The 22,954-nt window shown below is 59.7% G+C and overlaps 1 protein-coding gene across 1 annotated transcript in view; it reads right to left on the bottom strand.

The window, feature by feature from the left end:
• Positions 1–16,379, bottom strand: part of ABCA3 (ATP binding cassette subfamily A member 3) — a 46,112-nt gene extending 29,733 nt beyond the window's left edge. The window contains exons 1-8 of the mRNA XM_054391044.1: positions 16,296–16,379; positions 11,041–11,305; positions 10,016–10,143; positions 8,326–8,491; positions 4,110–4,369; positions 2,934–3,050; positions 2,266–2,386; positions 1,221–1,394 (exon numbers count right to left, since the gene is read on the bottom strand). Of these exons, the coding sequence (XP_054247019.1) occupies positions 1,221–1,394; positions 2,266–2,386; positions 2,934–3,050; positions 4,110–4,369; positions 8,326–8,491; positions 10,016–10,143; positions 11,041–11,305; positions 16,296–16,349 (1,285 nt within the window). The 5' untranslated portion in view covers positions 16,350–16,379. The remainder of the gene's footprint in view (positions 1–1,220; positions 1,395–2,265; positions 2,387–2,933; positions 3,051–4,109; positions 4,370–8,325; positions 8,492–10,015; positions 10,144–11,040; positions 11,306–16,295) is intronic.
• Between the last annotated feature and the right edge of the window lie 6,575 nt (positions 16,380–22,954).

A 22,954-nucleotide genomic window follows, 5' to 3' on the forward strand; every position in this document is an offset into this window, starting at 1 on the left:
GAGCCCTGGGGCTGTTTAGTCTGGAGAAGAGAAGGCTGAGAGGGATCTGATCAATGTCTATCAAGAGCTGAGGGGTGGGGGACAAGGGGAGGGGGGCCAGGCTCTTTTGGGTGGTGCACAGCAATCAGACAAGGAACACTGGAGACAAACCTGAACATAAGGAGAAACTTCTTTGGTGTGAGGGTGACAGAGCCCTGGAGCAGGCTGCTCAGAGAGGTTGTGGAGTCTCCTTCTCTGCAGACTTTCAAGCCCCACCTGGCTGTGTTCCTGCGTGAGCTGCCCTGGGTGCTCCTGCTCTGGCAGGGGGGTTGGACTGGATGACCTTCAGAGGTCCCTTCCAACCTCTACCATGCTGTGATCTGTGATCCCCAAGGGTGTTAGATGGCATCCCCCCATCCACTGCTTGGTGATGAGGAGCACACAGAATCACATAATTCCAGGTTGGAAGGACCTCCAGGATCATCTGGACCAACCTTTGCTGGCCAAAGCATGGTCTAGACAAGCTGGCCCAGCACCTGTCCAGCTGCAGCTGAGCAGTGTCCCATAATGGGGACTCCACCACTGCCCTGACATTATTCCAGTGGCTGATTGGTCTCAGGGTGGAAAATTGTCCTCTTGTGTCTAACCAGAATCCCCCCAGCAGTGCCTTGTTGCCACCACCCCTCATCCTTCCCTTGTCAAAAGGGAGTCTCCATCTTCTCTGTAGCCACACTTTGAACACTGGATCATGGGAAGAGGATCTGCCCTGAGCCTTCTCTTATCCAGGCTGACCAAACCCAGCTCTCAGCCTTTCCTCACAGGGCAGCTGCCCAGTCCTTGGATCATCTTTGTTGCCCTTCTCTGGACTTTCTCCAGCCTGACCATGTCTTTTATTTGTCCAGCAGGGACCAAAGCTGAACACAGTATTCCAGAGATGGCCTGAGCAGTGCTGAGCAGAGTGGGATAAGGACTCTTCATCTCTGCTGGGCACCCCTCAGACCAGAGCTGGCTTGACAGCTACACTGGTGAAGTCATTTTGCACAAGGTTGAAGGAGCAGAGCCCTGGTGCTGCTAGGAGCTGCATGAGCCACCATCAACCAGCCTCTTGCTCTCATCAGGAGCAGGGAAGGGCTTCTCCCTGACTTCTTTCCACCCTTCCCACCAGGCACACACAAGGCAGTCCCAAACCACCAGCAATGAAGCTGCCTTCCTCTCCTGAGGGACAGGAGGTGCTTGCTCACCTTTGCCTTCAAACATTCCTATCAGCTGTGCCCCCATGGCCATGGCCACATTGGAGATGAGGCAGGAGGCCAGCTTCTGGCTGTGGGACATCAGGTCGTAGCGTGGAGAGATGAAGAAGTAAGGGATGTAGGAGAAAAAGTAGAGGAAGCCACCAGCAGCTGCTGCCACATTTGCTGCCAGCACAGAGAGAAACAGGAGGGCAAACATCAGCAACACAGGGATGCCACCAGCCATGTCCCACCAGAATGCCACCCAGCTTGGAAGGGATCCCAAAGGTCATCCAGCTCCAACCCCCTGCCATGGGCAGGGACACCTCCCACCAGCACAGCTTCCTCAGGGCCTCATCCAGCCTGGCCTTCAACACCTCCAGGGAGGAGGCAGCCACAGCCTCCCTGGGCAACCTGTGCCAGTCTCTCCCCTCCCTCACTGCCACTCCCAAACCCTGACATCCTGTGATCCTGTGAATTTCTTCCTCCTCTCCACTCTCACTCTCCCTTCTCCCAGCTCAAAGCCATTGTCCCTCATCCTGGCACTCCCAACCCTTGTCCAAAGTCCCTCCCCAGCTCTCCTGGAGCCCCTTCAGGTCTGCCTGGAGCCTTCTCTCCTCCAGGCCTTCTGCACAAAGCATCGACACAGGGGAGCAGGACAAGACCATGCCCATGTGCCAAGGCAAGGCAGGAGGAGTGCTGGTCCTAGAGACCCATGGTGGGCAGCTGCAGGACCCTACCCAGCCCATCCCACCCTGAGGCCAAGACAGCCAAGGCCCCAGTGCAGGAGCTTGTCTGCTTTGGGAAGTGCTGCACACATGTCCCTTCCCATGCAGCCAAACCAGGGAAGAAAGCCTCCAGCCCACTCTGCATGGTGAAGCAACTTCTCCAACCCAGAGCCCTGGGCAACCTCTGGAGCTGGCCCTGCTTTGAGCAGGATGAGATCAAGGACCTCCAGACCTGCCTCTCAACCAACACTCACCAAAGGTTTCACAGCACCTAAGCCTTAACACCCTCCTCCATCCCCCAGGGGTCAGCAAGGCAGGGAGGGACTCACCTCTGGAGAAGAAGGTGCTGACCATGAAGTTGAAGGAGATGGAGGAGATGGAGAAGATGGCAAGGAAGGTGAAGACCAGCGTGGGGTCGCTGTTGGTGAGCACCGCTCCCTGCTCGCTCACCTGCCAAGAGAACCTCCTTACACCCAGGCCTGGCAGCTGCCCATGGCTGCAGGAACTTCACCTGACCTCCACCTGACCACATGGCTTGGAGTCAAGCTGAGAGATGAGTGGCAATGCCCAGACCTTCCTAGACCACTCTAGAGGTTGCCCATGCGTGGCCACAGTGTTGGAGAGGCAGGAGACACCCTGCTCAGCACCCAGGAGGCCATCTCTTGCTTCTCCAGGTGTGGGGACAAGGGGAGAGCAGAGCATGAGGCCCCGGCTGAGGGAGCAGGGTGGCCCTGCTGTGCATGGAGTGTCTGGGGCTTCCCAGCACTGCTCATGGGGCTCCCACCCCCACCCTCTTCCTGGGGAGGGGATCCTGGCCCTGAGGGGCAGCTGAGGGCAGCAGCGTGGCCCACTCAGCTCTGCAAAAGGCCAGCTGCAGCCTCTGTTACACAGCTGGAGGAGGCAGGAGGCACCAGGAGAGCCCAGCCCATGGCAGAAGGGCCTTGTGACTGCTGTGCCTTGCCAGCTGAGAGCTGCTGGCCTGCAGAACGCTGCTCACCTTGACACAGAAGAGCAGGGTGACGAAAAACACAGACACCAGGAGGAGGAGGAAGAACATCAGGAACCAGGCACTCCAGTGCAGCCAGTTGCTGAGGCCCATCATGTGCATGTACTCCTGTGAGGAGGTCACTCTGTCACCACCCTTCCCAAGCATGGCCAGGGCTGAGGGGAAGGCCCTGGTCAGGGGTAAGGGTGGAGGTGGCTTTGCCCTGAAGCAGTGGTGAGGGAGGGCAGCAAGCCCAGGTCCCACCAAAGCAGCCCTGTGCTGGAGAACATCTCACAGGAGAACATCTCCCCAGTGAGCTGAACCCCAAACCACAGCAGCTGAGGGCAGCAGGGCCACCAGGGCCACCCAGCAGCAGGGCAATCATAGAATCACAGAACTGCCAGGGTTGGAAGGGACCTCAAGGCTCAGCCAGTGCCAACCCCCCTGTCATGGGCAGGGACACCTCACACCACAGCAGGTTGCTCACAGCCACATCCAGCCTGGCTGCAAAAACCTCCAGGGATGAGGCTTCCACCACCTCCCTGGGTAACCTCTGCCAGTCTCTCACCACCCTCATGGGGAACAACTTCTTCCTAACATCCAATCTGAATCTCCCCACTTCTACTTTTGCTCCATTCCCCCCGGTCCTATCATTACCTGACACCCTAAAAAGTCCTTCCCCAGCTTTCTTGTAGCCCCCTGCAGATACTGGAAGGCCACAAGAAGGTCTCCTTATGGGACAATGAGGTCTCTTTATAAGGACAAGCCAAGACCCAAGCCCTGCACACTCAGCCCTGCTGCTGCCACCAGGGCGTGAGCAGAGCTCTACCTGCCCCCAGGCCACAGCTCAGACCCTCAGCTTCCCACAGGCAGATGACAAACATCCTGCTCCCCATCTGATGAACTTCTGAACCCACAAACCTCCTGAACCCACACTGCTGCCCTCTTTCCCACCACCTGCCAGCCCAGGAGGAGCACCAGCCCTTGGGTGCAGCAGCCTGGGCTCAGCCTCACCCTTGGGGCAGGATCAGCGACATTCCCACCTGGGGTTTGCTGCCATCCCCACCTCCTGCTGCCTGGCTCCACACCCCAGGGAGGGTGGGATTTGCTTCCCAATCTAAAGGCAACATCCCTTGGGAAAGGCCTCAGAGGGCAGGGAGCACTCTGCTGTCCCACCCCTGAGCTCACCTTCAGCTTCTTCTCCTTCTCGTGCACGACGGCGCGGACGATGTTGAGGGAGGTGTAGGTGAAGCTGAGCATGAGCAGGAGGGGCAGCTGGTTCTGGATGGCCAGCAGGAAGAGGTCATTGACATAGGCAGGGTAGGGGAAGCGCTGCACCAGCAGGGTGACAGTGTCCAGCAGCCTCCTGGAGCTGCCATTGGTGTGGTACTGCATGATGGCTCTGTCCACAGCCTGCTGCACCGCCAGGAAGCCCTCCCGGATGTAGCCTGAGTGCCAAGGAAGGAGACAGGGCAGGGGAATCACAGCACTGGCAGGGCTGGAAGGGAGCTCAAGGCTCAGCCAACTCCACCCCCCTGCCATGGGCAGGGACACCTCACACCACAGCAGGTTGCTCACAGCCACATCCAGCCTGGCTGCAAAAACCTCCAGGGATGAGGCTTCCACCACCTCCCTGGGCAACCTCTGCCAGTCTCTCACTACCCTCATGGGGAAGAACTTCTTCCTCACATCCAATCTGAATCTCCCCACTTCTACTTTTGCTCCATTCCCCCCAGTCCTATCCCTACCCCTCACCCTAAAAAGTCCCTCCCCAGCTTGCTTGTAGCCCCCTGCAGATACTGGAAGGCCACAAGAAGGTCTCCTCAGAGCCTTCTCCTCTCCAGACTGCACAACCCCAACTCTCTCAGTCTGTCCTCACAGCAGAGCAGCTCCAGCCCTCTGCTCATCCTCGTGGCCCTTCTCTGGACACCTTCCAGCACCCCCAGATCCTTCCTGGAACAGAGGCTCCAGAACTGGACCCAGAGCTCCAGGTGTGGTCTCAGCAGAGTGGAGCAGAGGGGGAGAATCCCCTCCCTGGCCCTGCTGGCCACACTTCTCTTGCTGCAGCCCAGGCTCTGCTTGGCTCTCTGGGATGCAAGTGCTCACTGCTGGCTCCTGGGGAGCTTCTCATCCCCCAGCACCCCCAAGGTCTTTTCTTCAGAGCTGCTCTCCAGCCAGTCCCTGCCCAGCCTATATCAGTGCTTGGGATTGCTCTGACCCAGAAGCGGGGCTGGGCTGTGGGGAGAGGTCACCATCCCTGGAACTGTTCAAGCAAGGAGTGGATGTGGCACTCAGGGAGCAGAGCAGCAGAAGTTGTTAGGGGAAGAATGAGGTTGTGCCCATGGGTTGGGCACTGCTGAGGTTACACCTTGAGTACTGGGTTCAGCTTGGGGTCCCTGACTCCAAGAAGGACATTGAGGAGCTGGAACAGGTCCAGAGAAGGACAACAGAGCTGGGGAAGGGTCTGGAGAATAAGACTGGGGAGGAGCAGCTGAGGGAGCTGGGGGTGTTGAGCCTGGAGGAGGCTGAGGGAGACCTCATTGCTCTCTCCAGCTCCCTCAAAGGAGGCTGGAGCCAGCTGGGGCTTGGGCTCTGCTCCCTAGGCTCAGGGGATAGAAGGAGAGGCAATGGCCTGAAATTGTGCCAGGGGAGAGTTAGGTTGGAGAGGAGGAAAAATTTTCTTGCTGCAAGAGTGGTCAGGGACTGGAAGAGGCTGCCCAGGGAGGTGGTGGAGTCCCCATGCCTGGAGGTGTTGCAGAACCCTGTGGCCATGGCACTTGGGGCCAGGGTTTGGTGCCCATGGTGGTGGCCATTGGAGTGAGGAGCCCAATTCTGACCCCAGGACTCGATGTGTGGCCTCCCAAGTGCCCAGTCCATGCCCCACCTGTGTATTTCTGTGTGGGATTTCTGCCACCTGTCACTGCAATGTCCACTCCAACCCTGCCTGCAAAGCCCCACAGGAGCATTTTGAAAGTTTGCTGCTCCAAGCGGCCTTGAGAGGGAAGGAAGAAGTCAGATCCTGAGCTCATGAGCCCTGGTTTATATTAACTAATCTGCTAAACAAACATGGTGCTGAGGGAACTGACCCCAGCTCCTGGTCAGCCTGCCCTGCACAGCTTCTGGACCAGCAGACACCATCCCCTTGGGCACAGATCTACTTACACTGCCTGAGCTAAACCTGATCACCTGCTTCCTTGGCCCCCCAGGCCTTGGCATTGCTGTCGAGTCACAGAAACACAGAGCTGCTCAGGTTGGAAGAGACCTTGGAGCTCATCCAGTCCAACCTCTCACCCAGAGCTCACAGCCCCAGCACTGCTGCTCAGCCACTGCCACCAAACCACCTCCCCCAGCACCACCTCCCTCAGCAGGAGGCTTTTAAACACCTCCAGGCATGGGGACTCCACCACCTCCCTGGGCAGCCTCTTCCAGTCCCTGACCACTCCTGCAGCAAAGAAAATTTTCTTCCTCTCCAACCTAACCCTCCCCTGGCACAATTTCAGGCCATTGCCTCTGAGCCTAGGGAGAAGAGCCCAAGCCCCAGCTGGCTCCAGCCTCCTCTCAGAGAGCAATGAGCAATGAGGTCTCCTTCAGCCTCCTCTTCTCCAGGCTGAACACCCCCAGCTCATAGAATCATAGAATGGTCTGGGCCAGAAGGGACCTCCAAAGGTCATCTAGTCCCAGCTCCCTCAGCTGCTCCTCCCCAGCCCTCTTCTCCAGACCCTTCCCCAGCTTTGTTGCCCTTCTCTGGACCTGCTCCAGGCTCTCAATGTCCTTCTTGGAGTGAGGAGCCCAAAACTGAACCCAAGACTCAAGGTGTGCCCCTCCCCAGTGCTGGGCACAAAAGGACAACCCCTGCCCTGCTCCTGCTGCCACCCCATTGCTGTGCCAGGCCAGGCTGCTGCTGGCTCCTGAGCACACTGCTGGTCATCAATCAACACCTTATGGAGTGGCAGAAGGAGAAACCCAACCCCTGAGGGGATTATCCCTTTGCAGCCACAGAGGAAGCTCCCAAAAAGCAGCTCCTGGGGCAGTGCCAGCCCTGTGCCCACTGCCTCTGGCTGGCTGGCTGGGTTGGCATCTCCTGACAAACCACAGAGTGGCTCTGGTTAGCCTTCCAGCTTCCCAGCAGCACCACAAACACTGAGCACTTCCAGCCCTCAGAGAGTTTTTCCATTAAAACCTAAAAAAAAAAAAAAAAAAAAAGGGGGGGGGCAAAAAATTAATTGAGGTCTTAAAACCTTGAGGGAAGGAAAATTGATTCTCCTCCAAACCTGCTCAGAGGAGCTACCCAGAGGCCAGTGGATGCCAGGAAGTTCACAGGGTGAAAAATGGATTGAAATAGGATAAATAATAAATATATAGCAAAAAGGGAAAAAAACCACCCTGCACTCAATGGATTAATTAATTAAAAAAAATCAACAACATTCCTTTAAAAGAATTCATTTAATTACTTCAAATTAAACTAATTCTTTGAAAGCTCAGTGAATCCCTTTTGGCCTGCATCAGCAGGAGCAGGGCAGGGATTGTTCCCCTGTGCTTGGCACTGGTGAAGCAACACCTTGAATCCTGGGGTCAGCTTTGGGCTCCTCACTCCCAGAAGGACATTGAGGAACTGGAACAGGTCCAGAGAAGGGCAACAAAGCTGGGGAAGGGTCTGGAGAAGAGGGCTGGGGAGGAGCAGCTGAGGGAGCTGGGGGTGTTGAGCCTGGAGGAGAGGAGGCTGAGGGAGACCTCATTGCTCTCTGCAGCTCCCTCAAAGGAGGCTGGAGCCAGCTGGGGCTTGGGCTCTGCTCCCTAGGCTCAGGGGATAGAAGGAGAGGCAGTGGCCTGAAATTGTGCCAGGGGAGGTTAGGTTGGAGAGGAGGAAAAATGTCTTTGCTGCAGGAGTGGTCAGGGATTGGAAGAGGCTGCCCAGGGAGGTGGTGGAGTCCCCATGCCTGGAGGGGTTCAAGAAGCCTGTGGCCATGGCACTTGGGGCCAGGGTTTGGTGTCCATGGTGGGGTTGGGTTGATGATGAGCCAGATGGGGGTTGGGCTCTTCTCCCAAGGAACAAGTGACAAGACAAGAGGGAACAGCCTCAGGTTGTGTCAGGGGAGGTTTAGGTTGGACATGAAGAACAATTCCTTCCCTAGAAGTGTTGTCCAAGCCTGGCCCAGGCTGCCCAGGGCAGTGGTGGAGTCCCCATCCATGGAAGGGTTTCAAAGCCATGGAGATGTGGTGCTGAGGGTATGGTTTGGTGGTGACCTGGCAGTGCTGGGTTGATGCTTGGACTCCCTCATCCGAAAGGTCTCTCCCAACCAAACCCATCCTTGGTGACTCTGCCACCAAGCCACCCTGCAGCAGAGGCCATCACCTCCCATCTTTGGCCTTTCAGCAGCACCCAGCAGAGGACAGGTGGCCTCACCTGGTGTCCCCCCATCAGCATACTTGGCCTCCCGGGGCCCAGGCAGCTGGAAGAGGGGGAAGAGGTAGCTGGTGTGCCAGTCCCGGTCCAGGTTGGGGTTCAGCCCTGTCTGCTCGCTCCGCGGCGCGTTCCTGGGGCTGGACTTGAAGCGCAGCTCATACTCCACCTGCAAGGAGAAGCCACAGCCTCTGAGGGGCTGGGGGGGCCAGGATGCCCAGGGAAGGAGTGGGGGCTCCATCCCTGCAGTCATTCAAGGTCAGACTTGATGTGGTGCTGGGCAGCCTGCAGCCCAGAGAGCCAAGCAGAGCCTGGGCTGCAGCAGGAGAAGTGTGGCCAGCAGGGCCAGGGAGGGGATTCTGCCCCTCTGCTCCACTCTGCTGAGACCACACCTGGAGCTCTGGGTCCAGTTCTGGAGCCTCTGTTACAAGAGGGCTATGGACATGCTGGAAGGTGTCCAGAGAAGGGCCACGAGGATGAGCAGAGGGCTGGAGCTGCTCTCCTATGAGGAGAGACTGAGAGTTGGGGTTGTTCAGTCTGGAGAGGAGAAGACTCCCAGGAGACCTTCTTGTGGCCTTCCAGGATCTGCAGGGGGCTACAAGAAAGCTGGGGAGGGACTTTTTAGGATCTCAGGGAGTGACAGGACTGGGGGGAATGGAACAAAGATGGAAGTGGGGAGATTCAGACTGGACATGAGGAAGAAGTTCTTCCCCAGGAGAGTGGTGAGAGCCTGGAATGGGTTGTCCAGGGAGGTGGCTGAGGTCCCATCCCTGGAGGTGTTTAAGGCCAGGCTGGATGAGGCTCTGGCCAGCCTGATCCAGTGTGAGGTGTCCCTGCCCAGGGCAGGGGGGTTGGAACTGGGTGATCCTTGTGGTCCCTTCCAACCTTAGTCGACTGATTCTATGATTCTATGTTCACACAGATCTCCAGGTTCACACCACATGGTCTGGGGTGGTTCAGCCTGGAGATGAGAAGGCTCCAAGGAGACCTTCTTGTGGCCTTCCACTATCTGAAAGCTGGGGAGGGACTTTTAAAGGTGTGGGGTAGGGATAGGACTGGGGGAATGGATCAAAGCTAGAGGAGGGGAGAGGTAGATTAGAGGTTAGGAAGAAGTTGTTCCCCTTGAGGGTGGTGAGAGACTGGCACAGGTTGCCCAGGGAGGTGGTGGAAGCCTCATCCCTGGAGGTTTTTGTAGCCAGGCTGGATGTGGCTGTGAGCAACCTGCTGTGGTGTGAGGTGTCCCTGGCCATGGCAGGGGGGTTGGAACTGGCTGAGCCTTGAGGTCCCTTCCAACCCTGACCATTCTGTGGTTCTGTAGGTTGGAAGAGACCTCCAAAGCTCCTCCAGTCCAACCCCCTGCACTCAGCAGGGACATCCTCCACCAGATCAGGTTGCCCAGAGCCCTGTCCAGCCTCACCTTGAATATCTCCAGGGATGGGGCTGCAAACACCTCCTTGGGCAACCTGTTCCAGCGTTCCACTACCCTCCTGGTGCAGAACTTGCTCCTCACATCCAACCTGAATCTGCTCCTCTCTTCCTGCTGCCTGCAGGGCTGTTGGGCAGGATGACCTCGGGGGGTCCCTTACAACTGACACAACCTGCGAGCCTGTGGTGTGCGGGGCAGGGGGCTGCTGCCTCTCCCATCCCGATGTCCCCAGCCCCCCTGTGCCTCTGTGCCCCCTGTCCTGCTCACCTGGAGGGGCAGAGGGGCTGTGCTGTGGGGGAAGTGGTGCCTGAAGACGATGGCAGCCAGCACGCTGCCTGAGAGGTTGTCAGTCCTGACGTAGTCCTCAAAGTCCTGCTGCGAGGCGAAGCCCTGAGCTGCAGAGAGGGGAAGGAAGGCAGACGTGGGCACACAGCTTGGCAGCTCATCATGGGCTCCAACCACCTCCAAAAACAGCAGGGCAAGGGAGGTTCTCCTCCCCCTCTCCTCCGCCATAGCCAGGCCACAGCTGGACTTATTTGGTCCAGTTCTGGGCTCCCCAGTTCAGGAGAGACAGAGAACTGCTGGAGAGAGTCCAGGGGAGGCTGCAGAGCTGCTGAGGGGCCTGGAGCAGCTCTGTGAGGAGCAAAGGCTGAGAGCCCTGGGGCTGAGAGCCTGCAGAAGAGCAGCCCCAGAGGGCAGCTGAGCAATGCTCAGCAAGAGCTAAAGGAGCTGTGGGGGGCAAGAGGCTGGGGCTAGACTCAGGTGTGGCCTCCTCAGTGCCCAGTCCATGTCCCAAATGTTTATTTCTGTGTGGGATTTCTGTCACCTGTCACTGCAATGACCACTCCAACTCTGCCTGCAAAGCCCCACAGGAGCATTTTGAAAGTTTGCTGCTCCAAGTTTGAAAGTTTGCCTTGAGAGAGAAGGAAAAAGTCAGAACCTGGAGATGAGGAAAAACTTCTTTGCTGCAAGAGCGGTCAGGGGTTGGAAGAGGCTGCCCAGGGAGGTGGTGGAGTCCCCATCCCTGGAGGTGTTCCAGAACCCTGTGGCTATGGCACTTGGGGCAATGGTTTGGTGTCCATGGTGGGGTTGGATTGATGTTCCAGTGTGAGGTGTCCCTGCCCACGGCAGGGGGGTTGGAACTGGATGATCCTTGTGGTCCCTTCCAACCCTGACTGATTCTATGTCGGACTGGACTCTCTGGGAGGGCTTTCCCAACCCAACCAACTCCATGGTTCCATGACTCTGTAAGAGCTGGAACTGGCTCCTGTGGAGCCCTGGCCCCTGCTCACCTCGGATGCTGATGGGCAAAGCCCTCTCCACCGCCTGGGCGATGCTCCTGACGGCGCTGCTGTTGGAGGGGACGTAAGCCAGCTGCCAGGGGTTGCTGGGGGGGCGGCGGTAGAGGAAGGCTGGGAGGTCATCCACGGGCTGGGGGGGGTACAGGGTGCTGTTGGGGTGGCTGATGGAGTGCACTCGGTGCCGCAGAGCGATCAGGATGGCAGCGAAGAGCAGCGGCAGGCAAACCTCGATCAGCGTCACCAGGATCTGACGCTTCTGCAGGGGGCGGGAGAAAGGGAGGAAGGGTGAGATGGGAACACTGCAGGGGGAGCAGAGCCAGCCCCAGGGGCTGCAGGCACCACCCAGCAGAGGCTTTGCTGCATTTCAGAAGGTTTCACAACCTGAGTTTTTCTGGAGCCCGGGGACGGCGATGCTTCCCCCTCTGCTCTGCCCTAGGGAGGCCACATCTGGAGCACTGGGTCCAGTTCTGGGCTCCCCAGTTCCAGAGGGACAGAGAACTGCTGGGGAGAGTCCAGGGGAGGCTGCAGAGCTGCTGAGGGGCCTGGAGCAGCTCTGTGAGCAGCAAAGGCTGAGAGCCCTGGGGCTGAGAGCCTGCAGAAGAGCAGCCCCAGAGGGCAGCTGAGCAATGCTCAGCAAGAGCTAAAGGAGCTGTGGGTAGGGGGCAAGAGGCTGGGGCCAGATTCTGCTCAGTGGTGCCCAGGGCCAGCACAAGGGGCAAGGGGCACAAAGTGGCAGGCAGGAGGTTGGATGTGAGCAGGAGGAGAAAGTTGTTTGGTGTGAGGGTGCTGGAGGGCTGGAGCAGGCTGGCCAGAGAGGTTGTGGAGTGTCCTTGTGTGGAGAGCTTCCAACCCCCCCTGGGCATTGTGCTCCTGGGCAAGCTGCTGTGGGTGCCCTGCTGGAGCAGGGCTTGGGCTGGGGGAGCTCCAGAGGTCCCTTCCAGCCCCATCCTGCTGGGGACTGTGGAATGCTCTGCTGCTTCCTGCATCCTGCAGGATTTTCCAGCCCTTGTCACTGTTCCTTCAGAGCCTTCCCCACGCAGTGCTGGGTTTGACAGAGCCCAGCTGGTCACTGTCCCCTTCCCAGTGCCCTGTCTGGGAGCAGGCATGGAGGTAGGGCCAGGCAGGACCATGTGTGGGGACAGCCACCACAAGAACAGCCCTCACCACAGCAGAGCAACCTTGCCCAGGGCCCACAGGGCTGGGACCTGAAAACATTGTCCCTGAAGGACCAGGTGGGATGGGCACACAGCAGGGACACAAAGCAGGCACCAGCAAAGCCACTGCAGCTGGGGAAGTGCTTGCTGCTGGAGGTAGAGCAGGATATGTGCTCCACATCCCAGCCTGGGATGGGACCTGGCAGCCTCCAGCTGCTCACACTGCTGCCCCTGCACAGCACTGAGAACACAGCCACAGCCCAGCCTCCACCCCAGCCCTGCCTGCTCACTGGCTTTTTAAATTGAGGTTCAAGCAACTGGGCAAGGAATTTGAGGCTGGGGAATGCACCCAGACAGCAAAGTTGGAGCATTTTAGAGACCTTAGAGCAGCCTTCCAGGACCTGAAGGGGCTCCAGGATTGCTGGGGAGGGACTTTGGAGAAGGGCTGGGAGTGCCCCTGGGACAACGGTTTGGAGCTGGGAGAGGGCAGAGTGAGAGTGGAGAGGAGGAAGAAATTCTTTGGAGTGAGGGTGAGGAGACACTGGCACAGGTTGCCCAGGGAGGCTGTGGCTGTGCCCTCCCTGGAGGTGTTGAAGGCCAGGCAGGATGAGGCCTTGAACTGCTGGGAGCTGTCCCTGCCCATGGCAGGGGCTTGGAGCTAGATGATCTTTAGGGTCCCTTCCAACCCAAACCATTCCAGGTGTCTATGATTGTACTCAGGAACAGCTCTGGGTGCAGGCATTCAGGATGCCAGACCTCCATCCCTGCAGTGACAGCTCCTGAGGTGTCCCAGCAGCAGGGAGCAGCTCTGGGTGCAGGGCTTCAGGGCTGCTCTCTCAGACCATGTTCCCAGCAGCATTAACCTCTCATGAGGGCTCTGGCTAAGAAGGGCATTACAAGGCAGGGGGTTTGCCACCCTGCCTTCTGCCAGGCTGGAAAGAAGAAGAAGAGCAGGCAGGAGGAGCACCAGGAGGTTTATTCTCACCATTTTGCCAGCTCAGCAGCTGGGTTGGATCCCACAGCAGAGTCCCTCCCTGGCACCTCTGCAGACTCAGAGTTGCTCACAGCACCTCCTGCACCTCCTGCCCAGCCCCACAGCCACTGGCAGAGCAGTGCCAGGGCCTGGATCCCCACAGATCACCATGCTGGGCCAGGATGCCACAAGGAGCACTTCTGCAGATGTCAGGCACCCATGCCAGGTGAGCATGCTGCAGGCAGGGCACGGCCTGGGGCTGTACCCCCCAGGGCTCCTCACTGCTCTGCTCTCCTGCCTGCCCCAGCCAAGCACTGCAGGCAGCAGCCCAGCTGCCACCAAAGCCTCTGCAGCTCTCAACTGCCAGGTGTGGAGCTGTGCTGAGCATGGAGCCACACTTCTCATGCCTCTGCAGAGTGGAATCATAGAATCCCAGATTGGTTTGGGTGGGAAGGGACCTTTAAAACTCCTCTACTCCCAACAACCAGAGCAGGCTGCTCCCAGCCCCAACCAACCTGCCCTGCACTGCTGCCAGCCATGGGGCAGCTCCCACCTCTCTGGGCAGCCTGGGCCAGGCTCTCCCCCCCCCCTCACTGCCAAACATTTCTCCCTTCTCTCCACTCTCAATTTCCATCTTTGAGTCCAAACCATCCCCCCTTGGCCTGTCCCCACTGCTCCAAAGTCCTTCCCCATCAGGTTTTGCTCTTTAGAAGGCAGGGAAGCAGCAAGTGAGGCCAGAGCAAGGTGGGCAGAGCCTCAGTGGGGCAGGAGCAGAGCAGCTCAGCCCTCAGGCAGGGGCTCTGTCAGGAGGGGGCACAGGGGGTGTGCACCACTCCCCACATCAGCCCAGCTCTCAGCACCAAAGCTAAAGGCCCTTCTGTGGGCTTGCCTGAGAGGAGCTGCCCACTCTGGGCCTGGCACCAGCCCTGGCAGCACGGCCAGGAGGTGGCAGCTGCAGGCAGACAGGGCAAGGAGAAGCCTTTCCAAAGGCCACCCTCAGCAGAGCTAAGGCTGCAGATGTCTGATGGGTTTTTAACTGCAGCTCTGGAGGACCAGCTGCCTGCTGCTGATTTACTACCCAGTTACTCTCTCCCAGCCTCCTGGGCTGCCTCCAGAGCAGCTGCCTGGCTCCCTGAAGGCTCAGGCTGACAGCTGCTGCAGAAGCCATTTAAGCTGCCCTGCTGCAGAGGTGACAAGGGACACTCATCCATAATCACCTCCTGGCCAGGGCTGCCCCAGCCTTGAGCCAGCCACACGCCCCACATCCACCTCCACAGCAGGCTGAGCATGGCCTGGGAGCTCTGCATCCTCAGCAGGAGCCTGGCTTTGGGTGGAGGTTGGGAGCAGGGGAGGTTGTGTGCCAGGGCCGGGAGATGGGAGCCAGCTTGGGTCCTTGGAGAACACAATGATAGGTGTCCCTGGCCCCAGAGCATGACCAGAAAGTGCTGCTGTGCCCCCTGCAGAGGAGACGTGGGATCAAGGGATCACAGAGGGGGCAGGGGTTGGGAGGGAGCTCTGCAGATCATCCAGCCCAACCCCCCTGCCAGGGCAGGGCCAGGGCAGGTCACACAGGAACACATCCAGATCATCCTACATGTGTCTGGGGTGCAGAAGGAGATGTACAGGGACCCACCACACCCACAGAGCACACTGCTGGCTGCAGATCAGCCCTGCTGCAGGTCCTTCTGCTCACAGAGTGCTGCTGAAAGGCCACCAAGGCAGCAGGAGGCACAGGGAGCAGCCAGCAGCCAGCACAGCCCAGGCCAGCACAGCTCAGGCAGCACAGCACAGCTCAGGCACCACAGCACAGCTCAGGCAGCAGCCAGCACAGCTCAGGCAGCAGCCAGCACAGCTCAGGCAGCAGCCAGCACAGCTCAGGCACCAGCCAGCACAGCTCAGGCACCAGCCAGCACAGCTCAGGCACCAGCCAGCACAGCTCAGGCACCAGCCAGCACAGCTCAGGCACCACAGCACAGCTCAGGCAGCACAGCACAGCTCAGGCAGCACAGCACAGCTCAGGCAGCAGCCAGCACAGCTCAGGCACCACAGCACAGCTCAGGCACCACAGCACAGCTCAGGCACCACAGCACAGCTCAGGCACCAGCCAGCACAGCTCAGGCACCAGCCAGCACAGCTCAGGCACCAGCCAGCACAGCTCAGGCAGCACAGCACAGCTCAGGCAGCAGCCAGCACAGCTCAGGCAGCAGCCAGCACAGCTCAGGCAGCAGCCAGCACAGCTCAGGCAGCAGCCAGCACAGCTCAGGCAGCAGCCAGCACAGCTCAGGCAGCACAGCACAGCTCAGGCAGCAGCCAACAGACAGCACAGCAAAGCACAGGCAGCAGCCAGCACAGGCCTCTTCCTTTTGTTTATTTTTAAAGCAAAGACCTGCAGCAGGGTAACTGCCAGTGCCAAGCCAGGCTGTGGTGAGCTCTGCTCCCTCCTCTTCCTCCAGCCTGTGCCAAGGCTCTGGGTCCCAGTGGAGCTGCACTGGCTGCCCAGAGGTGTAAAAGCCTCATCCAGCAGCAGGCAAGGAGCCCCTTGAGGACATCATTAGGCAGCTGCCCTACAGGGCTGGCAGAGATGCCAGGATGAGGCTGGATTCATTTTTTAAGCCCCCCCCAAAAAGATGCTTTTGTGGGAGGACAGAAAACCTGGGCCCTGGGGGGTCTGGGGGTACTGTGCAGAGAATCATCCAATGGCTTGGGCTGGAAAGGACCTTCAAGGTCATCCAGTTCCAAGCCTTGTTCCAAGCTGGGCAGGGACACTTCTACCAGCCCAGGTCCCCACCCAACCTGACTTTGGGGGGCAGCAATCAGCACCTCCAGAGGAGCTGAAGAACTCCCCCGTGAGGCAAGAGGCTGCCTGGGTTTAATCCTGCCCCATGAGAAGGGGGAGTTGAGCTCATCACAGCTGGGTTGCAAAAGGAGGCAACGGCACAAGGTGTGCCAGAGGGCACAGGGCCAGCCGAGCACAGAGCCTCGCCCCTGGCACGAGAGCAGGATGACACCACAGGCACAGGCCTCCAGGAGATGCCCTGGGCCCTGGTGGGAAAGGCTTGCTGGAGAATCAGGCTCTGCTGTGCCCAGGCTGCCCCCCCAGCAGCTGGGTGCCAGCCTACCTGCAGGATGTAGTTCTTCCAGAGCAGCAGCCCAAACTGCCTGAGCACAACCATCCTCCCATCAGAGGGGCACCACTGCCGACCCTCAGCACCCTGCAAGAGAGGAGAGGGGTGAATGCCAGGCCCTCAGGGGAGGGCAGCACCCCCCTCCCAACCCTCAGCACCCCCCTCCCAACCTCCAGCACCCCACCTCCCACTCCCCAGCAACTCGTGGGCAGCCCTCTGCCTCCAGCCTGGTGTTGCACCAGCTGGCTCAGGCCCGAAGCCAACACAAACTGCTGTGATCCCTCTCCAAGGGTCACTGCTGACCTGCAGGGGCCTGAGCTTGTGCTCCCTGCTGCAAAGCCATCAGAGTGACCCCAGCTGCTCCTCAGAGCCTCACAGAGCTCAGGGAGCCCTCCCCAGCAGCAGGCAGGCAACAGCTTTCCTTAAGCAGTGGGAGCAAAGAGCAGACAGCAGCCTGGAGAAGCCACCAAAGCCCTTCCAGCCCAGGGTTTTGGGCCTGCTGAAGATTCCAAGCTGTGCCTCCTCCTCCTGCAGCACACAAGAGTGGGGGTTTGCAATGCTCACAGCACTTTGCCAGCAGAACCCCTCCTTGGCTGAGGGAAGGGCAGGGAAGGCTGGTGCTGGAGGCTCCTGTCCTCCCCCTCTTAGGAAGCATCTGCCAGCCCTCCAAGCTGTCTTTTTGTCTCCCTTTGCAGCAGTCTCCTGACAAAACACTGCTGTCCCACCAGCAGACAGGGCTGTGACTGCACACTCACAGTGAGTCACCCCCAGAGACAGGGCAGCCCTGGCACAAGCAGAGCCACCTGCCCACACCGCCCCAGCCCAGCAGCCCCCCAGGGCAGCCCCTCTCTGGGGCCCACCTGGCTCACAGCACCACCCATCAGCCTAGCTGCACCCTCCCTGAGTGGGCAGCTGCCAGGCTCATCCTGCAAGCCTCTGCTCCAAAGCCTGGCAGCACCAAAAGGAGTTGGAATGGATCTCAAAAGGTCTCTTCCAGCCTGAATGATTCCATGGTTCTACGAAAGCTGCTGCAGAGGCAAGGGTGGAGCAGCACCACCCCAGGAGCTGCTTCACAGCACCTTTTGCAGCCCCAGTCAGGATGGTTATCAGCTCCTTAGACCCAGACAGCTCCCAGGGAGCTGAGGGTGCCACAGTGAGAGGAGAATCATAGGATCAGAGGATGTTAGGGGTTGGAAGGGACCTCCAAAGATCATCCAGTCCAACCCCCCTGCCAGAGCAGGAGCATGGAATCCAGCACAGGTCACACAGGAACACATCCAGACATGGCTGGAAAGTCTCCAGAGAAGGAGACTCCACAACCTCTCCGGGCAGCCTGCTCCAGGGCTCTGGGACCCTCCCAGTGCAGAAGTTCCTCCTCATGTTGAGCTGGAACCTCCTGTGCTGGAGTTTATATACATTGCCCCTTGGCCCATCCCAGGGTGCAACTGAGCAGAGCCTGTCCCCTCCCTCTTGACCCCCAGAAGGGGTGAGAAGGGAGGCTGGCAGCCCAGCCTGCCCCAGCCTGGCTCCCTGCAACCGTGGGCAGAGCACTGACAGCTGGCAGCCAGCGAGCTGCAGCAAGAGCAAGCTACCAGCCATGAAGGGCTGCAGGCAAAGCAGCCAGCATCCATCTACCCCTCCTGCCCTGTGCCACCAGCCCCTCAAGCCCTCCAGAAGCCTTCTTCTGGCTTGGTGAGCACCTTCTCATTCCCAAACCAAATCCCAGACCAAAAAAAAAAACCCAACCACCTTCTGTTTGCCACTCCATGCAGAGGAGGCAGATTCCCTCAGCAGCTAGGGATGGAGGATCCTTCTCTGGGCAGCAAGCAGCAGGACAGGTCCACTCCTGCAGCCCAGGTCAATTCCTGCAGCCCAAGTCAATTCCTGCAGCCCAGGTCCACCCCTGCAGCCCAGAAGTGCCTGTCAGGCACCCAAGAAGCAGCAAGCAGGGAAGGGACAGCCAAGGAGGCCTTGCAGAGGCAGCTGCTGCTAGATTCCAGCTTAAACACCTTCAAGCTCACCACAAAGGGCCATGCCCCCAGCTAGCTCACCCATGCCCTGGCAGAAATGCCACTGGCACCCCTGCAGCAGGTCCCCCAGCCCCACACCCCCACATACCACACCCAGCAGGATCTGGCACACCTCCAGATGAAGCCCCCCCAGGGGCAGAAACCTTCCTCCTGTGCTTGCTGGAAAGGAATCCACAGCAATTCAAGGGAATTAAGAGTGTTCTGCTCATGCAAAGGGGACAGTTCTGGCTGGCAAAGGCTGCTGGGCTCACAGAGGTGCCACCTCCTGCCCCTAGGTCTCTCCTGGCTGCTTGCCCTACCACACCCTCAAACATGAAGCTGACCTCCCCCTCCTCAAATGCCTGCCCAGGTTTTTGGGGCCAGAACGTCACTGAGAAAATGTCAAGCAGCTCTTGGCTAACACAAACACTCCACAGACACTGCTCAAACACTACACAAACACTACCACAGGGGCAGAGAACTCCATGAATGCCAGGAAACTGCCTGCAAGCTTTGAAGTGTTCCAAGAAAACCTGGACTGCACCTTTCACTGGGAGAGAAGGAAGCAGCTCACTTGCAAGAGGGCTCCTCTGGCCAGATGTGGAGAGTGAAAATAGTTTTGCAGGCTCTGGGCAGCCACAGGAAATTTTTCTTTTTCCAACTCAACAGGGAAACCCCCTTTTTTTTTTTTTTTTCTTTTTCTGGAAGGTGCTGTCTGGATCAGCCCTGAGATGCTTGTGACCACCCCCTCAGCCTGCATCCAGGATCACTGCCTGGCAGGAAGGGAGAGCTGGCACAGACGGTGCCAGATGGCCTCAGAGGCACTGGTTGTGCCTGGCAGGATAGCTCATGATGAGCAGCAGGTCAGGTTGTGCCCTCTGGAGATGGTCTGCTGCCTGACCTCACCACTATGTGCTGCAGGATAGGAGGGCAAGCAGAACAAGCCCCTGCCCTCTGCTCCTTGCGGGGCATACCCTGCTCTCCAGGCCAGGCCAGGGCAAGAGGCAGACTCTCAGAGATTCAGAGAGCCACAGAATGATTCAGGTTGGAAGGAACCTTAAAGATCCTCTAGTTCCAGCCCCCCAGCCATGGGCAGGGACAGCCTCCTGAATAGGCAAGGGTGGACTTGCCCCGGCTGTGCCCAGGGAGGTCAGGGAGGAAGGAGACCCTCCTGGGCTGTCTGCCCACAGCCTGGACAGGTGGAAGCCAGACAGGTCCTGGCTGCCCGGCCTGCACCACCCCACAGCACCGAGCCACGCTGTGCCAGCTGCCAGCCTGCTGCCCAAGGGATGGGGATGAGGATGGGCAGGGATGAAGGCCACAGCACCCCAGTCCCATCTCCTGCCCCACTTCCAGGCGTGGCTGTGTCTGAGGGGCAGGGGCCGGGCGAGGCGAGCACAGGCCACGTGCTGCCGGCAGCTATTTTAGAGCCCTCGCTGCAGTTCTGCTCTCCTGGTGTCCTGTTCCCATAGAAACCAGGCCTGCAAATGGCAGACACTGCTCTTTTTGCCTCTTTTGATCTAAAATCAGCATTTTCTCCTTGCCCACTGGCAGAGGCACTGTGTCAGCCCTGCAGACCTTGCTGGGTGCCTCCTCCAGCCCCATGGTCATGAGGAGGACCAAGCGGTGCCTGTGATGGTAGCATCCAGTTGAGGTTAGGAGGGGATCTGCTGGAGAGCAGCCTCAAGGAGAAGGAGCTGGGGGTGCTGGTGGGCAGCAAGTTCTGCAGGGGACAGCAATGTGCCCTGGGGGGCAAGAAGGCCAAGGGGGTCCTGGGGGGCATTCAGCAGAGTGTGGCCAGCAGAGCCAGGGAGGTTCTCCTCCCCCTCTGCTCTGCCCTGCTGAGACCTCCCCTGGAATATTGCATCCAGTTGTGGGCTGCCCAGGTCAGGAGGGACAGGGATCTGCTGGAGAGAGTCCAAGGGAGGGCTGCAAGGATGCTGAAGGGCCTGGAGCACTGCCTGGGGAGGAGAGGCTGAGAGCCCTGGGGTGTTCAGTCTGGAGAGGAGAAGGCTGAGAGGGATCTGATCAATGTCTGTCAATAGCTGAGGGCTGGGGGTCAGGAAGGAAGGGACAGGGACAGGCTCTGCTCACTGTGCCCTGGGATAGGCCAAGGGGCAATGGATGGCAACCACAGCACAGGAGGTTCCAGCTCAACATGAGGAGGAACTTCTGCACAGGGAGGGTCCCAGAGCCCTGGAGCAGGCTGCCCTGAGAGGTTGTGGAGTCTCCTTCTCTGGAGCCTTTCCAGCCCTGTCTGGATGTGTTCCTGTGTGACCTGCACTGGATGCTATGGTCCTGCTCTGGCAGGAGGCTTGTACTGGAAGATCTCCAGAGGTCCCTTCCAACCCCTGACATCCTGTGGTCTATAGCTGGTACCTGAGTTCTCTGCACACTGCAGCCAGAGCAGGAAACTGCTCCCTGCAGGACCCATTCTGGCCACTGGAAGCCCCTGTGGCAGGAGAAAGGCCTTGGCTTGGCCAGCACTCAGGGGAAGAGGGATTTCCGATGCCTGCACACCCTGGAAGTCCCCTCTCCTCCAGCCAGCTCCTGCAAAATGCCACCACGGCTGCTGGCCACTGGACCAGCCACAGGTGTGCAGTGACACACAGCTCTCCCTGTTGGTATTTCCTTCCCTCTTGCTGCTGATGGAGGCAGGAGAGTCACAACACGGACTATAAAAACCACCTCCCACAACGCGGGAGGTTGTGCCAACAGCAATAAAACTTTCCGGGCACCACCGAGCTGGGTGGGGTGAGAGGGGCTGCTGGCACCCCCCTGCCAAGCCAGCACTCCACAGGTGCCCACTGGGGCTGTTTGCTCCCCAGAGAGGAACTTCAGGCCTCCAAACAGAGAAGCAAACACAAACAGCACAGAGGCTGGGTCCTCTTTCCTGAACTGGGCAGGGCAGGGGTGAGTTTGGGGGTTTTGGTTGCTGCCCCAGACCAAGGTGAGGAGGGGGCTGGTGGGCTTGGGGAGCTTGGCAGGCTCCTGGGTTACGTGCCCCCAGGCTCGGGCAGCAGCAGGAGAGGAGGGAAGAAGCTGCTGCATCAGAGCTGGTCATAGCCTGTGCTTTGTGACCACCATCACTGGTGAGGCCAGGGACAGGTGAAGAGCCAAGCCGGTAGCTCCCGGATCTGGCAAAGGAACGAGGTCTGAAGCCCAGGGGGAATTTCTTGCCAGCCCCGGTGCAAGCCACCCCCAGCTCGGTGCCACCCAAGGACATGCTGCGAGCACACGGCAAACCCACCCGGGCAAGCTGCCTGTGCCTGGACCGTGTTTGCCGGGGGCTAAGCAGAGCAGAAACAGCTCTCTGGAGCCGGGGCTCGGAGCCCCGAGCCGCGAGTGCGGCTGGGCTGTACCTGGGGGAGGAGCCGGCGGTGCGGCGGCTGCCAGAGGCTGCGCTCGGTCACCGGCAGCCCCACGGAGAGGCAGGGAGGGGTGGCACGGACAGGGGCGGGTGGCAGCCAGGTCACCGCCAGCCCGCGGCTCTTCTCTCCCGGCTGGCAGCGGCCGTGCAGGCCGTGCGGGCATCCCGGGGGAGGGCTGGCAGGGGCCGTGCGGGCATCCCCGGCGCGGGCTGGCAGAAGCTAGCAGGGGCCGTGCAGGCCGGGCGGGCATCCCCGGTAGGGGCTGGCAGGGGCGGTGCGGGGGTGCGGCCGCCTCCTGCTCCCGCTCCATCTCGCCCGGGCCCAGCATCCCCGGCCCGGGCCGCTCCTCCGGCGCCGGGCAACACGCACTGGGCCCGGGCCGGAGAGCGGCGCCTGCAGCGGGCGGAGCCGGCAAAGGACCCCGGCAGCTGCCGCAGCTCTGGGCGGGGCGGCCCCGAACCGTCCGCCGAAGGGCCGCTGCCCTACCCGCGAAGGGCCCCGGCGATACTCACCCTCCGGTCCCGCTCCTCGATCAGCCGCTGACCGGGCCGGGAGGCTCCGGCTGCGGTCCCGCTCGCGGCTCCGGCCCCGGCTCGGTCCCGCGGCCCCGCCCGCCCCGCAGCGGGACCCGCCCCGCACGCGCAGGCGCCGCGCGCCGGGAGGGGCCGGGGGGAGGAAGGGGGGGGGGCGTGCGTCACCGGCTGGGAGTGACAGCGCCAGGGTCAGGGACAGGGTGAGTGACAGTGACGGTGTGAGTGACAGTGACAGAGTGAGTGACAGTGACGGTGTGAGTGACAGGGACAGGGTGAGTGACAGTGACAGAGTGAGTGACAGGGACAGGGTGAGTGACAGGGACAGGGTGAGTGACAGTGACAGAGTGAGTGACAGGGACAGGGTGAGTGACAGTGACGGTGTGAGTGACAGTGACAGGGTGAGTGACAGTGACAGAGTGAGTGACAGTGACAGGGTGAGTGACAGGGACAGAGTGAGTGACAGTGACAGGGTGAGTGACAGTGACAGAGTGAGTGACAGGGACAGAGTGAGTGACAGTGACAGAGTGAGTGACAGTGACAGAGTGAGTGACAGTGACAGTGTGAGTGACAGTGACAGAGTGAGTGACAGTGACAGAGTGAGTGACAGTGACAGTGTGAGTGACAGTGACAGAGTGAGTGACAGGGACAGAGTGAGTGACAGTGACAGTGTGAGTGACAGTGACAGAGTGAGTGACAGGGACAGAGTGAGTGACAGTGACAGAGTGAGTGACAGTGACAGA

Source organism: Indicator indicator, chromosome 22, assembly GCF_027791375.1.
Source record: "Indicator indicator isolate 239-I01 chromosome 22, UM_Iind_1.1, whole genome shotgun sequence".
NCBI lineage: Eukaryota > Metazoa > Chordata > Aves > Piciformes > Indicatoridae > Indicator > Indicator indicator.